General features: G+C 40.2%; 1 protein-coding gene across 1 annotated transcript; it reads left to right on the top strand.

Moving 5' to 3' along the window:
* Positions 1 to 6,817: 6,817 nt before the first annotated feature.
* On the top strand, positions 6,818 to 15,685 carry cndp1 (carnosine dipeptidase 1; the record flags this gene model as incomplete). Its single annotated transcript, XM_080742441.1, has 11 exons — positions 6,818 to 6,928; positions 7,544 to 7,687; positions 8,094 to 8,256; positions 9,105 to 9,193; positions 9,995 to 10,192; positions 11,226 to 11,310; positions 11,803 to 11,963; positions 12,372 to 12,536; positions 12,750 to 12,891; positions 13,997 to 14,144; positions 15,610 to 15,685. 11 exons carry the CDS (start codon positions 6,818 to 6,820, stop codon positions 15,683 to 15,685), a joined length of 1,482 nt encoding a protein of 493 aa, XP_080598567.1.
* Positions 15,686 to 16,059: the final 374 nt, after the last annotated feature.

Below are 16,059 nucleotides of genomic sequence, written 5' to 3' on the forward strand. Positions count from 1 at the left end.
GGCCTCATGGTGGCGCTATAACGGCCCACTTTGCGTTTTGCCCCGTAACTCTTGAACCGTAGATCGGAAAATTAAAATTCTTTTTTCCCTGGATTCCTTGGGTCAATATCCTATATCTCCCCATATAGGCCACGCCCATTTGCGCCAGGATAGATTTTCCGCCATCTTGAATTTTCTCCAAAACACACTTTTTGCTCCTTTTCCTACATATTTTCTTCAAATGTCACAAAAATCGGTACACATGATCTATGAGGTGGGTAAACCACCGCTCAGTTCACACGGGTGTGATTTTTTAAATTAAAGTCAATGGAGGAAATTAATTGACGAATAAATGTATATAAATTAAATTATATATCTATTAGCAAAATGCAAGGAATCGATTCCCGTTGAAGCCGGGAAGGAGGAGTAGCGCAGCAAAAACAAAGGTATATCTACCGGTAGGAGGGGATGGAAGATGGATGAATGGAATAAAGTCGGACAAACTGTACTATAGTCTGGTTGCTCTGCAGACACATCTTCAGACCCATTCTTACGCCTATAGGCATTTGAAATGTGTTCTGTTTTAACTTGTCTGATGTATGTAGGCGATACAGAATGTACTTTTTGTGAAACATTTTGCTACTAAAGTACCATCTTGAGTTGCCATACCATCTTCATGAAAAATGCATCTGAAATTGTATTATTTTCACTTTAAAATATTCTGTTTGTATGAGAGAACACACTTTTCTTGTGTATGTGCTGAGTGTGCCTCTTTAAGTTGAGAACAATACCAACATCTTGTTAGTCCTCTTGACGTAATTTAAATCCCTTGTCTGGGTTCACTTTCCCCTCTATAAATTAGACATGGTACCAAGTTGTTCTTTTTTCTTTTCTTTTCTTTTCTTTTACTGGTTGCTAATTTTATTACCCAAGGTTTAATCTCAGAGGAATGCATTTAATCCCAGGTTTCCCAGGTACCAACATAAATCTTTGCACTAAGTGAAACATAAAAGTCCCCAAGCTCATAAATGACAGACACAGGCAGACATACACACGAATGTGCACGCACACGCACACGCACACGCACACACACACACACACACACACACACACACACACACACACACACACACACACACACACACACACACACACACACACACACTGGATTTTTGAACACAAGATATTTGCACTGGCAGAATATTTAGAGAAAGCATGGGACAAACGGACAAAGACAACATATGTTTAAGGTGTATTTATTTTTGTTTTGGCATTTTCTTTTCTTTTCTTTTCTTTTCTTTGTATTGTTGTGACAGTGTGGAATGTGGTATTGTTTATTCTTTTTTTGGTGTCTAATAATCCCGTAAGGGATGGGTCTGTAAAGACATGACACGAAAATAAAAATTCATTCATTCATTCATTCATTCATTCATTCATTCATTCATTCATTCACACACACACACACACACACACACACACACACACACACACACACACACAGTAAAGGCACTGACTAACTAGCAGTTTTTATTTTTTACTTTCGTTTGATGGGAACAATTGGAGCGAAATCAGTAGGGCCACATCCTCTCTCACACTGGGCCACTTCAAGGGACGGGAAGTATTTAACAAGTACAATTTATCCAATGCACACGAGGCGGTGATGGGATTAAGGTATTTTCTGAACAATTAGATCTATAATTAGATCTCAAGCTGCGGGAGGACTATAAAGATGGGATCCCCAGTTTAATGAGACCTGATTGGAGGACTGCCACACAGTGAGACCCTGTCATATAACACCTACTTTGATACAGTACCAGGCCTGACCGCAGTCTGTTGACTCTCCAAAAGCAAACTATGTCTGTGTACAATACATGCATGCATGCAGATGTTATTGACACCTTACAACTGATGCATTGGATCAATCCCATGCAAAAATGTATAGCACCACACAATATCATGGTGTGGTGAAATAAAACTCATGCTTAAGTGGTTAAAACCTTCATAATTCTACACAACAGGATACTTGTCTCATATGCAACTGGAAAAGCTTTGCTGCACTTTTGCCTGAAGTTACCTGGGGGTCGCAAACACCAGGAGTTATTTTCATTTCACCCGCTTTCACTCAGTGCTTTTGTTCCTGCTGCACACCCCAGCGTGCATTCTTGGAGGGAGATCAATAGATTGAGTTTAATTCTTGTGCCTGTCAGCAAGAAAAATCCAAATTGTCAGCTGTCCTGGAACTGATCCAGGAAACGTTTGACCTCACAACCGCGGGGCCCTGCAGGAGGTAGAATGGTATATAAGAGCCCAGGCAACAACAAGTGGCCCCAGTCAGCCTGGCAGAGGAGACATGCACGCCCCCTCCATAAGAGCCAAGGTAAGACAACTGCTTGTCCCTCTGGAAAACAAATGTGTTTAAGAGAAGATTTAGAACGCAAAGGCATTTGCGTCATCACATGAATGTAACATTTACTCTATTTGGGATCTGGGCAATGAGGTACTAGGATTAGGAATCTGATTTTAGTTTAGGTTTATGTGATCAGTTGCAAGAATGCTTGGGAATGATTTTAGAATTTTGCTTGAATACGTCTTTGAACCCTTGGAATTTGCTTATATTTACAGGGTGAGTATGACATCATTTAAAATGCTGAAATATCTGTTGCATTTTAAAAAGGTATACTGTATGTCATACAAAGCTAACTTGTGGACCTATAGATCGAATGGAGGGAAACTTGTACCTATTGTATAACTAACTATATAATAACAACTTTCCATAGACGGATTATGAGAAAATGGGCCCCTGGGCACCAAAATGCAAAGAACTCCTCCTTCTTACGACCGCAAGGCGACGCCACGTCTGTGTGTTTCATATGCGCGCCAGAAAAAATATCATTTTTAAAGTCCCAAAAATGAGCCCCTGAAATGCATAGAAAAGTTATAACTATAACACACAATATCATGTAGCTTGTATGTTTTGCAGTTTGAAATTGGCAATTGTTTCCAAAATAATAATAATAATAGTTACCTACTCCTCCGGCGGGGGAAATTCAGTATTTTTTACAGCCCAACCCAGCTGCAGTGAGCAATTAGGGGTTAAGAGTCTTGCTCAGGGACAAACATCGACATTGCTATCCTGGCCGGGAATCGAACCAGGGACAACCAGGTTCCCCAGGCAGGCTCCCTAACCATTCAGCTATGGCCGCCCTATAAATAAGAAAGTCTTGTATGAAATAATGTAAAGTATGCATGATTTGAACCTGCTGCCCTTCAACGTATTGTTTATACCACAATTACATAAATAAATAAAAAATATAACAGATATATATATGTATAAACACATACACTTAAAGGACCATACAGTCAAGTGTTATATGATGGTATTTTATGGATGAGGGGGGCCCATTAGATAAATCGGAGTAGATAACATAATGATGTTATGTTATATCTCCCCGATTTATCTAAATGGGCCCCCTCATTGTTGTAATTCGTGGACATTAAAACATCTAATGTAGTTTTGCACTTGCTTTTTGGATCCCTCCCTCAGAAGGTCTATAGATAAACTGTGGGGTTAAACACTTACAATAACATGTATCATGATGGTTTAGGACTTTTGGGGTTGTTTTATTGACATGAATGAATAAGCCCATTGTCTGACAAAAAGCGCCAAATTAATAACAGTGACGCGTTCACATGGTGGCTCAAGCTCAGGGGCCCTCCTAGCTCAGGGGCATTGTGCCCGTTGAGTAATCCATATCCCTGCCTATAGGCCAGGGGTCAGCAACCTTTTTGAAATGAAGTGCCATGTTTTTATTTTTGAGAGTATCAGTGTGCCATGTCAACATACATTTTAATGACAAATATTTTGACAAATTTTGATTGGCAGGACATTGTTATTACGAGTGCCAATGTTGGCACTCGTGCCTATGGTTGCCTACGCCTACGCCTGCCTGCTATAGGCTAATGTGAAATGCACTAGCTGCTGCCCTACAATGCAGGCATAACAGTTCTTAATAAGACAACATTTCAGATAACTAAAGTAGACTGGCCTGTTATCCAGTTCCAATAGTTATGATGGGTAAATCGTAAATGTAGTGGACACATTTCAGATAGGCCTATTACAAATGTAAATATGGACAAATATGGAGTTCCGTATCCAGGCCAGCCTGTGCATGATGTCATCTCCAAATTTGGGCACTGTAGTGATGTCAGTCAGTGATGTCATTTGGGCTTTGTTGATGTCAGTTAGGCATCCATGGTGGCGACACCGTTTAGTATCAGTGATGTCAGCATGCAGACAGATGGACGGCGGACAGACATTTGCTAAATGAATAGTTAGATATACCCCCAAAGGAGTGGGGACCATATTCATATTATATTGCATGTTTATGTACTCTTCCAAATCATTGACCACAAGACCAAATACATCTTAGCATTACAGATAAGAAATGTTTTCATGAACTTATATCAAGGACAAGGATATATATATATATATTGTTGCATTTCTGTTTATGAAACACATTATAGAGGGTATGCGCATGCATGGAGTGGCAAATTGAGTTGGCAAAGTGAGTTTAACGTCATTTAATGTTGTTAAATGCAATCAGATAGGACTTCTCTGTTTGGCTGTATGGGCTGTCAAGGCCAGAAAGTAGTGTTTTGCCACTCAGTAGGCGTTACCGCATAACTTCCGGGTATGATGATGATGTCATGCGGATACCCTCTATAGAACAACTGAGTCCCAAATTAAAACAGGTAGAAGAGTATGCAACAACCGGCCTGTGGGCACTGGGCAGGTCCGCGATAATATAATACATTTAAATATCGGACTGAAAGTAGTATGATATTTCGGCTATAATGTCCGAATAGAGAATCTGGTTCCACCTGGGGAACACTTGTTATGCTGTTATCCATGTAGAGGGTGATTCAATCTCCAATCAGGATGCGGGATGCATTGACCCCCTCATAATGGAATCAATAGGGACTGTAGGATCTGGACAAATACTGTAAGACTTACTGTGTAGCATTGATGAAACCAGGTAGGATGAACTAGTTCTCTTTCCATTATGTGAATGCTCAATTGTCACTGTCAGCTTTCCCTGTTATAGTCTTTTAGATGATATATTTTGCTAATGCTTGCTGGCTAGCAGGTTAAAATGTTTAGCTTCCATCACATCAGGTGGGCTGCAGCAATCAGTCGTCATGCGTAAAACAGAAAAGTGGTTTCACATATGCCTAAAAACAATACACAGAACACGTGTTTATACCTGAAAGAGCTTTTCTCTGAAGGAGCTAATTTTCACTTTTTAATGAATCTAAGTCATCTACTGTAAGTGCAACAATCAAGGATGTGGCCTCCTCTCCACTGACACCTGTAAAATTTGATTAGGCTACACCTAAAATTCTAGGCATCTGTTCAACGACCCTCTCCCCACACATTTGTTTTTCTCAAGTTTACAACTTAAAACCCAGGTAGTTTCCAAAATCTGGTTTTCAGATCAGCAATCACTGACAACTGTTTTGAATGTCACTGCTCACTAAGTGCAGTCAGTGTAGCCTCTGACATGGCTGTCCCACATTCGTCTTTTGTCCAATTAGAGACTGATGAGTAAAGACGATATGCATGCAGGTTTTTATGCTAGGCTTTGGCGCATGGTGCGTGACATCACAGCCCATCTATTTGCATTCCCTGCGTCAAATCTGTCTTAAAAGTGCTTATATGAGAAATTCCATATTGATGCTTTAGAGTAGACATATGCAGAGTATACGGAACCACAAAAAATATATACATTAACCACACACACACACACACACACACACACACACACACAAAAAACACACAATTTGTGGAGAAGTTTAATATTTATAGCGATATATTTATTATTGCATAATAAGCTCTGTCGCACTCATAAGTTAGTTCTTAAATTAGCCATCGATAACCTTGTGTCACAGGCTTTCTGCAGTATCTGTGGAAAGCCTGGTTTCTAATTAACCACGTAACCCCTAAAGTATATACTTAATTGGCCGCAGTCCCCCAGAGGTCTGTGCCACTCTACATGCATTAGAACCATTGTGAATGATGTATTGTGAATTCTTTCTGTAACAAATTTTTCTGAATGTTACAACAATGGGGGTTGGCAGCAACAAGGAATAGTACACATGGGGAAATTGGTTATGACTCAATTTGCAGATAAAAGAAAAGAGGAAAAAAATAACATAAAAACAAACAGGTTCTTCTGTAACCTTTCTTGCCACTTGATTTCTATGATTATTTAATACATGATTTATAGCCTCAGTGTGCGATATGCAACCCCCTGTCGATGAACAAGGTGAATTTGCTCCTTGCATGTTGCAAAACATGCAAGACAAACACAGACTACCATCTGAATCAGAATCAGGTTTACAGAAGTAAATGAATTTCGTTTTGTGCATAGATCCCCTTGTATCGAAGGGGGGGGGGGGGGGGGGGCAAGGGGTGAATGGATTTAAAAAAATATCGACATATGTACCTGAGATAAGATATAAAGGTGCGTAAGCATACCAGCAGATGTACTGTGCATACTATTATACTGCATGCGATATGCTTATGGCATAGCAGTCAAATGTAGATTGTGCATCATATAGGCCTACTTATGATATACTTACTGTATGTGCATAATATACTTACAGTATGATGATATACTTAGCCTACTGTATATCTGAATTTCCTTGTCGGGATAATCACGTTGTTCTGTGAACTTGACTTGTTATCTGGCCGTAATCAGACCCTGCCATGAGATCCTATGGTGTGAGAGCAGGTGAGCAGTTACAGAATGATGTACCAAACTGACTTCATCAACAGATGGAACTCTTGCTGCTGCCCTCCATGCTGCTGCTGGTCTCCGGTGTGCATGCCTTCCAGTTTGACGAGCTGACACAGTATGTTGACAGCCATAAAGAAGAGTACGTAGAGGTACAGTAACACATCAGTTCACTTTACTCCAGGACACCATTTATTTATTTTAGCACAAGAAAATTTACAAAATAAGTGTAAATGTTTAATGTAATATAAACATAAAGAATTGCCAAGCTCACATGTATACTACGCGTCGCATTGCAGCACGTTGTGAGCTTGTAAATTGACAATTTTTGAACATGTGTAGATTTGCTTGTAGACTGCTATGCTATTTTAGAAAGGGAAAAAAGTAAGGTAAAAACAATGACAAGCTCAACTTACAGTGATTCAAAAACCTCTAACTTTATGGGTAAAAAAAATAAAATAAAAAATAAATACAAGGGACCATTACTTGGACTGTACATGTGTATTTCGTCACTGTCAGAAACCTTGTATCTCCAAGTTTCAAATGTGTACCTTTTTTCGTAAAGTAGGCCTAAAGCCCTGCTTCACCATACAAGACTGTTGCACAAAACTAGTGAAAATAGCAGATCTACAAGCACACAACGCCTCGCACAGTGAGGCGTTGTGTGCTTGTAGATCACTACTTTGAATCATTTTTAAAATGATAAATACAAAACGGTTTTGGACACACACGTTTTCCACCCGGTAACAACGACGATTTGTTTGCAGGCTCTGCGAGACTGGGTGGCAGTGGAGAGCGACTCCAGTGATGTTCTGAAGAGACCAGAACTGCATCGCATGATGGAGATGACTGCCGAGAAGCTCAGGTCAATGGGAGGGACAGTGCAGCTAGTGGATGTTGGGGTGCAAGAGGTCAGTGGTCATTGATGGATCATTCCACTTGATCAAATTATATTTGTACTCTGTTCTGCTCAAAACTTGAGTCTTATAAAAAATAATCACACCCAGTGCAAAGTGAGCCGTGCCTTAATTACCCCTCCTTCCATGGCCTCTGTGAGTGTGTGTGTGTGTGTGTGTGTGTGTGTGTGTGTGTGTGTGTGTGTGTGTGTGTGTGTGTGTGTGTGTGTGTGTGTGTGTGTGTGTGTGCATAAAATATGGTTGGTCAAATGGTCGGTCAATGGGTCAGAGATTAACTGCGACATAAATGCAACCCCTAAGGGCTGAGTGGTGTGTGTGTGTGTGTGCGTGTGTGCGTGCGTGCGTGCGTGCGTGCGTGCGTGTGTGCATGCAATAACCATTTTGTCACTGGTCTGTTCAGCTTCCTGATGGTCAGACGTTGGCCTTACCTAAAGTAGTGACTGGCCAGTTTGGCAACGACCCCACCAAAAACACAGTGTGTGTCTATGGCCATGTGGATGTCCAGCCAGCTAAGATAGAAGATGGTTGGGCAACAGATCCCTACAACTTAACTGACATTAATGGTAAGTGCAGCTAGTAACACCTTCACCACACTTTATAGATCAGGGGTGGGCAACTTTAATGATGGAGAGGGCCACTATATTTCCACACACACTCCAGAGGGCCACATTGCATATTGCATGTGGTACTTTGTCATTCTACCATGTCATACAAAAGAAGCAAAAATAGCAGATCTACAAGCTCAAGAGGAAAATATCTGCTATTTTTGCTTCTTTTGAATTGGAATCCTGAATTCTTTTGTGTTCTTTTTTAGTTTGAATCCTGAAATGTAACATTTTGATTTAATGTCAAATGTATAGTTATACTCATGTTAACTTTATGAACTTAAATACAAATACGTATACAATAATAATAATATAGGCTACTAATATAGACTGAAGTAATTAAAGCAGGTCATGTTTGCATGTTTGGAATTGTAACAGCTGAAATCAATAATATATCAGTGTTCTGATATTAACCTGTGGCCCCCGGGCCGCCTGTTGCCCATGTATGTTATAGATGGTCTTCTTCTCTCTAATCGCGTACATATTCACGCTACAAAGTAGCTAGTTTCGGAACCTCCGTTGTGGAGGGAGAGGTTCCGAAAGCAGCTGAAGTTTAGAACAATAATGCAGCATCACAAAACACATGCCAGAGGAGTTATTAAATATCAACCTCTGAATTACGGCCTTGGCTCAATGATGCCTGTGGAACTAAAATGGACATTATGTTGGTCGAAAAGGAGAAAAGGGCCGCAAATGCCCACTCATACATAATGACAATGTCTGACAATGCAACAGGTTTGTAGAGCAACAGAAGTATGATGCAATTCTATTGAATATCATTCATGTTGCGTCATTTTTGTTTGCAGGTAATCTGTATGGAAGAGGGGCTTCAGACAACAAGGCACCAGTCTTAGCCTGGATGCATGCGGTGGAAGCTTACCAAGCCCTCAACATGGTCAGAGAACATTCGCAATACATTTGATCTTTCTCTATCATATCACTCTTACACTTGCTGGACTACAGTATGTGCATCAGATAAAATGGAAATCTGTGTTTGTTGTTGTTGTTTCTGGCATACTTTGGGATGGACACAAATGGCCACTAAGGGGCACTGTGACCTTAACTGAGAGCAAATGATAGATTAAAGTACTTAGTATAAAACATCTTTGTCTTGAAAAAGCATTTGAAATGCAGAGAGGTAAGGGGAGCCCTCGAGCAAGGCAGACAATTATAGATAACCACTATTTATTTGTGTGTAGACCATTAAAGACAAGGAGAATACTGCACATGATGTGGAAAGGAACTTGATGCCTTCAGGCAAGGGAGGGAGAGATCGGGGTTGAGTATCAGCCAAAACGTTTCTGCAAAGTCACTGCAATTTCTGCAAAGTCAATGCAGTAGTCTATTACTACCATTTTAAAAGTATCTTTCCATACTGTATGTCCTACACCAGGAAGTAGTACTAGATATAATATATGTATGGATGTGCATCAAAAAGCATTACTTATACAGTAGCATGTGCAGTAATCTTGCAGATGTTCTTTTTGCAGTTGGCACTCACATTAGCTACAGTAAGGTTCACTTTTCAGTATCTGCTGACTTCACAGACTTTTAAAGATTAAATAAATGTATATTTGTAATTGAATCAAGTGGGAACCTGGCATTTGGAATATTCTCATCCAACAACTCAGGTCCAGTGTACTAAGTCTAGGGAGTTTTAAGTACAAAAAAGTAAAAAGTAAAATTGCTCCACCAGGAGCTGCCGGTGAATGTGAAGTTTCTAGTTGAGGGGATGGAGGAGACAGGCTCCAATGGCTTGGACGCCATGATCCTGGCCCAGCGCGACACCTTCTTCTCTGATGTGGATTTCATCATCATCTCAGACTGTGGCTGGCTCAGCAGACGGCCTGCACTCACCTATGGCACCAGAGGCAACTGCTACTTCTTTGCTGAGGTAAGGTTACACACGTTCTTGGCAAGTTATTTGTAACTTTGTGTGTGTGTGTGTGTGTGTGTGTGTGTGTGTGTGTGTGTGTGTGTGTGTGTGTGTGCGTGCGTGCGTGCGTGCGTGCGCGTGTGTGCGTGCGTGCGTCTGTGAGTGACAGCAATGATCATCACTTTACTTCTTAAAGCACCCAATGACCAATTACTTGAGTGATATATTATATTATACACTATGAATTATAATACACTGTGATCCTGGACAAAAAAAACAGTTAGTGCCCAGCAATTAGAGTTATGGGACTGCATAAGTCATTAAAATGCTATCATTAAAGCAAACCATTAGTATGAGTGTTATAAACAGATTAATTCACTGTATACATCATTGAGAAAGGCTTTATCATTATTGTTATAATGCATTACATTTAAGAGTTCTCATAATTATAGTGCAGTGCATATTCACCTGAAAGCATGTGCGTATAGAGAAACATACAAAGCAAATCATAGATGCTAATATAATGTTGTAATTTGTACATGACCAGTTTTCTTCCATTGTTCCTTCCTCAGGACCTGCGAGCTTGTAGATCTGCTATTTTTGAAAAGTTGTGGAAATGTGTGCAAATCTTTGAATATATGTATTTTTTAAGCGAACATTTGTAACTCAAGTTTTGCTTCTGGGGGGTCCCTGGAGCGAAATATTTTGAGATGGGGGTCCGTGTCCAAATACATATCATTTTGGGGGTCCTTCACATGAAAAGGTTTGAGCACCACTGACGTAGAAAAACCTTAGAAGGATTTGAAATATTCAGACTTTTCACGATTTTTCAAAAATAGCAGATCTACAAGCTCGCAGCGCGGCACTCGGTGCCGCGCTGTGAGCTTGTATATATGCTATTTTTCAATAGTTAAAACACAAAATAATGAAGAACATTCATGGGGGGCCCGCAGTGAATCCTAGCTTGTACCCCGGGCCCAGAGTATACAGTAGTGCGACACCCCTGAGCACAGCATACTATGTGTGTTCCTGTGTGCTTCACTGCTTGCAGGTAGAAGGACCCAAGAAAGATTTACATTCAGGCGTGTACGGAGGCACAGTGATTGAACCTATGACAGACCTCATCGGCATTCTGGGTGAGTGCGTCTCTTCTTATCTACTTGACTGAATGCAGTCTGTGTCTGTCTCCACTCTCTAGCCCTGGGAGCTCTCCTCTTGAATGTCAGCACCATATATACAGCTAGTATGAAGAAGGGTTCGCAACAGTTAATTGAACTAATCGATTTAATCGACTATGAAAAGAAACGATGAAAAAAAGATGTTGAAAAAAATACTGTAGCAAAAATAGCACATCTACAAGGCATTTAAGGACACTGCTGATAATTATGATACGTTACTGTGCCTGTTTAAGTCCCTATAAGTATTAGGATAATAGTCCTATAACTGTACATATTGTCTTATCAGTATACTTATTCTATTTTATTTTCTTGCTTAATATTTTCTTCTTCGTTACATGTAGCACAATCTGCCGGGGTAGCACAACATTTTACAGCTTGTACCTGTATAAGTCAGTAACAACTAAAGCTTCTTGAATCTAGCTTTGTCTGTCTTTCTCCTCCACACCTCAGATGCACTGATCAGTCCCAGTGGGAAGATCCTGGTCCCTGGGATCAGAGAGGCTGTGGCTCCCCTGTCTGATGAGGAGTGGAGGATGTACCAGGACATTGAGTTCGACATCAACGACTACAAGAGCAAGATCGGAGTCAGCCAGCTGATGTACACTAATAAGGTAATGCAGGGGGGGGTGGGGGGGGGTAATTTATAAATGGCAGACAAAAAAAAGGTTTTGGAGAAATTGTAGAAATTAATATGTTGCAATCTATATGTAATGTAAATCTATGAAAATGAGTGCATATATCGTATATAACAATATATCGTCATTGTCAAGTGAGAATCTTGTACTGTATGTCCAAAACCATTCGTTTTGTATTTATCATTTTAAAAATAGCAGATCTACAAGCACACAACGCCTCGCACCGTGAGGCGTTGTGTACTTATAGATCTGCTAGTTTCACTAGTTTTGTATGATGAAGGAGGGCTTTACTTTACGAGACAAAAAAAACATACAGATTTGAAACTTGGAGATACGAGGGAGGTTTCTGCCCGACAGTGATGATATAACTCATTTCTATTCCAGGTAGACTTGTTGGCCCACAGGTGGCGCTACCCTACTGTTAGCATCCATGGTATTGAGGGGGCCTTCTCTGCTCCTGGCTCTAAGACTGTCATCCCTGCTAAGGTTATCGCTAAGTTCTCCATCAGACAAGTTCCAGACATGGATCCTGCTATGGTCAAGAAACAGGTACATTGGGTTGCAACGGCCAATGAAAAGTCCCATCTGCAGGACAACACTTTTATATTCTGTTCTGAATATAAATATATATTATTTGATGAGCAATGCATTGTTACAATTTCCAATTTTTTCTGTTGTTTTCTGGTCCGTTTGTAAATTGTTCTCTCCCACAGACTGACCATGCTGTAACGTACAGTATATCTTCTCTGTTCATTCTTATAGGTAACAGACTACCTGCATTCGGTTTTTGCTAAGAGGAAGAGTCCCAATACGTTAAAGGTGACTATGATCATTGGGGCCAAGCCATGGCTGGCCGACACCAAGCACGCATTGTATGAAGCTGGAAAGATTGCCATCAAGAAAGGTGCAGTATATTACAGTACCATACGCCTCACCCCACTCATACTGTACCTACACATACCATATACCAGTGTTTCTCAACCTTTTTTCTGCATGGGCACACTTTTCATGTTCCAAGAATCCATGGGCACATGAACATAATACGGGGGTGTAAATATCGTCACTGTCGGGAAGAAAACCTTGTATCTCCAAGTTTCAAATGTGTACTTTTCTTCGCAATACTGGCTTTCAAGCAGTTTCAAGGGGCACACTTGACCCTTCTCAGGGGCACACCAAAGGTCCCCTAGCCCAACCCTACCCTCCCCTGCCCCTTCTTTGTATATACTGTTTGTTTAGACTTACTGTTTTCTTTTTTCTTTTTCTTTACATATCTACTGCATAGTACTGTGTTCTATTTGTCTGTCATTCAATATTATATGAGATACTTCAATGGTTTCCAGTGGAAATAAGCTTAGTCTTTTCATGGATCTCCTTTTAGTAGACCTTGTACCAGTGAACTGTACCGTCATGAAACTGTACCTTTTCCTATGCAAACTTCTAATAAAGTCTTCAATCAATCAGGCACAGTGGTTGAGAAACACTGCAGTATATTACAGTACCATACGCCTCACCCCACTCATACTGGACGTACACATACCATATACAATCAGTGGGGTAAAGTAACTACTGTAAGTACATTTACTCAACTACTGTACTTCAGTAAAAATTTTAGGTCTTTTTTACATTACTAGATTATTTCCAGTTTTCAGTACTTTTACTTCAACTCCACTATTCTACTCCACTACGTCAAAAGGCAAATATTGTTCTTTATTTCACTCGAATTATTTGAAAACTTAATTTAGTTACTAGTTACTTTGTAGATTTTGATTATTATTACAAAACATACATTAACCACTTCAGTCCTACGTATATACATTTTGGCCATTTGAAAATACGTAGGCAATTGTCCGTGCGCATGAACACAAAGGTACTCTTATACTGCATATACACACACAAGCAAGTAGTGATGATTGACATCGTTTGCGATACTTGAATTGGTTTTGCAGCTAATAAGGTCAATCCATAAACTGTTAATGTGTTGATCACAAGTCTTTCCCTCCTCCATGCAGTCTTTGGCGTGGAGGCTGATCTGATCCGAGAGGGTGGGACCATCCCCATCGCCAGAACCTTTCAGGACGTGACAGGCAAAAGCATTATCATGCTGCCCATCGGCGGCTTTGATGATGGGCTACACTCCCAGAACGAGAAAATGAGCAGGTTAGAAACGGCCATTATTAAGTCCTTGAAGCTAATATTGTACGTCACATTCCATATGCCTCTGAAGCCAAATGAAAATAAACTAGTTAGGTTCTCCCTTGACTGGATCTTCTGAATACAGTAGTTGATTTATTAAATGCAAATGCAAATGCGATTTTCACTGACATAACGCGGGTGATGGGATCAATACAGAGTAGACTTTTACGTTTCACTAAAATAGATTTTTGATCAGGATGTTTCCTTGTTAAATAATGGTTAAATAAATAAACAACCAACACTCTGGATCAAAGGATGTTACAGTAAATCGATTCATATTCTACTATATAGAAGGTGTTATGACTTGACTATTTGCAGAAATGACATTAATTGCTGAGCAGTTGACACCACATTTTGATTATGACAGTCTGGCATGAGGCAAAAAAGACGTGTTGAGGGATGGGGATTGAAGGGAAAATAAATAATAATAATGATAATGAATTTAAAAGAAGAACATTGAACATAGATTGCAACTATAACACAACAAACTCACCACAGAAACTTTGGGAATAAAAGCAGTACAGAATATATATATATATATATTTAAAAAAGGCAAAACAGAGCAGACACAGCCATTGGGGCAACGTGTAATAAGACCAGAACAATACCAAGGCAGACACATTAATATTAGACTAGTTACTGCTGGCTGACAACAAACATCGCTATAAGGAAAGGGAGAGAGAGCCTCCAGAGATAACAGACTACAGCAAACTGAAATATACAGCTGCACAGGGATACACGGTGTGTTGTTAAAATTGTTATTGAGCAGAAGAGCATCTCTGCGTCTGACAGAATGTCCACTTCAGGTGCCCACAGGGCCTAAATAACAGCGATGTGGTGCAATTCTTTAGGCCATGGTGGGTGGAACTTGGTTGTTTAACACAGGAGGTGAAGTATGTAGTTTGATGAGGGAAGTAGGGGAAAAACCAATGGCCAACAGTACGCAATACGCATATCGTCGTTGTCGGGTGGAAACCTTGTGTCCAAAACCTTCCTTTTTTGTTATTATTTGTAAAGATACAAAACATGTGAAAATAGCTAATCTACAAGCACACAATGCATAGCGGTGCGAGGCGTTATCTGCTATTTTCACTACTTTTGTGCGACACTTTTGTATGATGAATCAGGGCTTTAATCTACCAAAAAACATACACATTTGAAACTTGGAGAGGTTTCTGCCCGACAGTGAGGAGATGCACAGTTACATCACATCACAATTTGGAGCTGTCCAGTGCAACACACCGAGGACTGCGAGGGTCTCTGTCAGCCTTATTCAAGGCCTTTTCACCAGCAGCTATCGAATGATACAATTGGACCAGGGATATTACTGTGGAGTTTAAACACTGTTTCACAGCCTCTCGTCACCTTTATTTTATTTTGAATCCCCAGTCATTATTCAATATTTCTATATCTCTTTCATTTCTCACAGGTACAACTACATTGAAGGGACCAAGCTTTTCATCACCTATCTAAATGAAGTGGGCCAGATTGAGAAGAGTGTGTGATTGTCACGGTGTACTGTACTCTCATCTCCAGCATCAAGGCAGTTAACAACACTGCGGTTTCACTGTTATTTGTGCGTCACAACATTGTTCACGTGACTTCCTAACATTCCAGTGATGCAGTGAGTTCTGGCTGTCTAAAGTCTGTTGTATTGTACAACACTACACACGTTCTCTGTTCTCCATCATTCTTAGTATTTTTTTCTTCTGCTATCTCTGTCTCCCATCCATCCGTCTATCTATCTAGTATCTATCTATCTATCTATCTATCTATCTATCTATCTACAGTACCTACAGTACCTACCTACCTACCTACCTGTTATTATTTTGGACATAATGGGAATATATATATATTGGCTTAAGCTATTACTTGAATT

This window comes from Nannobrachium achirus, assembly GCF_963921795.1.
Source record: "Nannobrachium achirus genome assembly, chromosome: 2".
Classification (NCBI taxonomy): Eukaryota; Metazoa; Chordata; class Actinopteri; order Myctophiformes; family Myctophidae; genus Nannobrachium; species Nannobrachium achirus.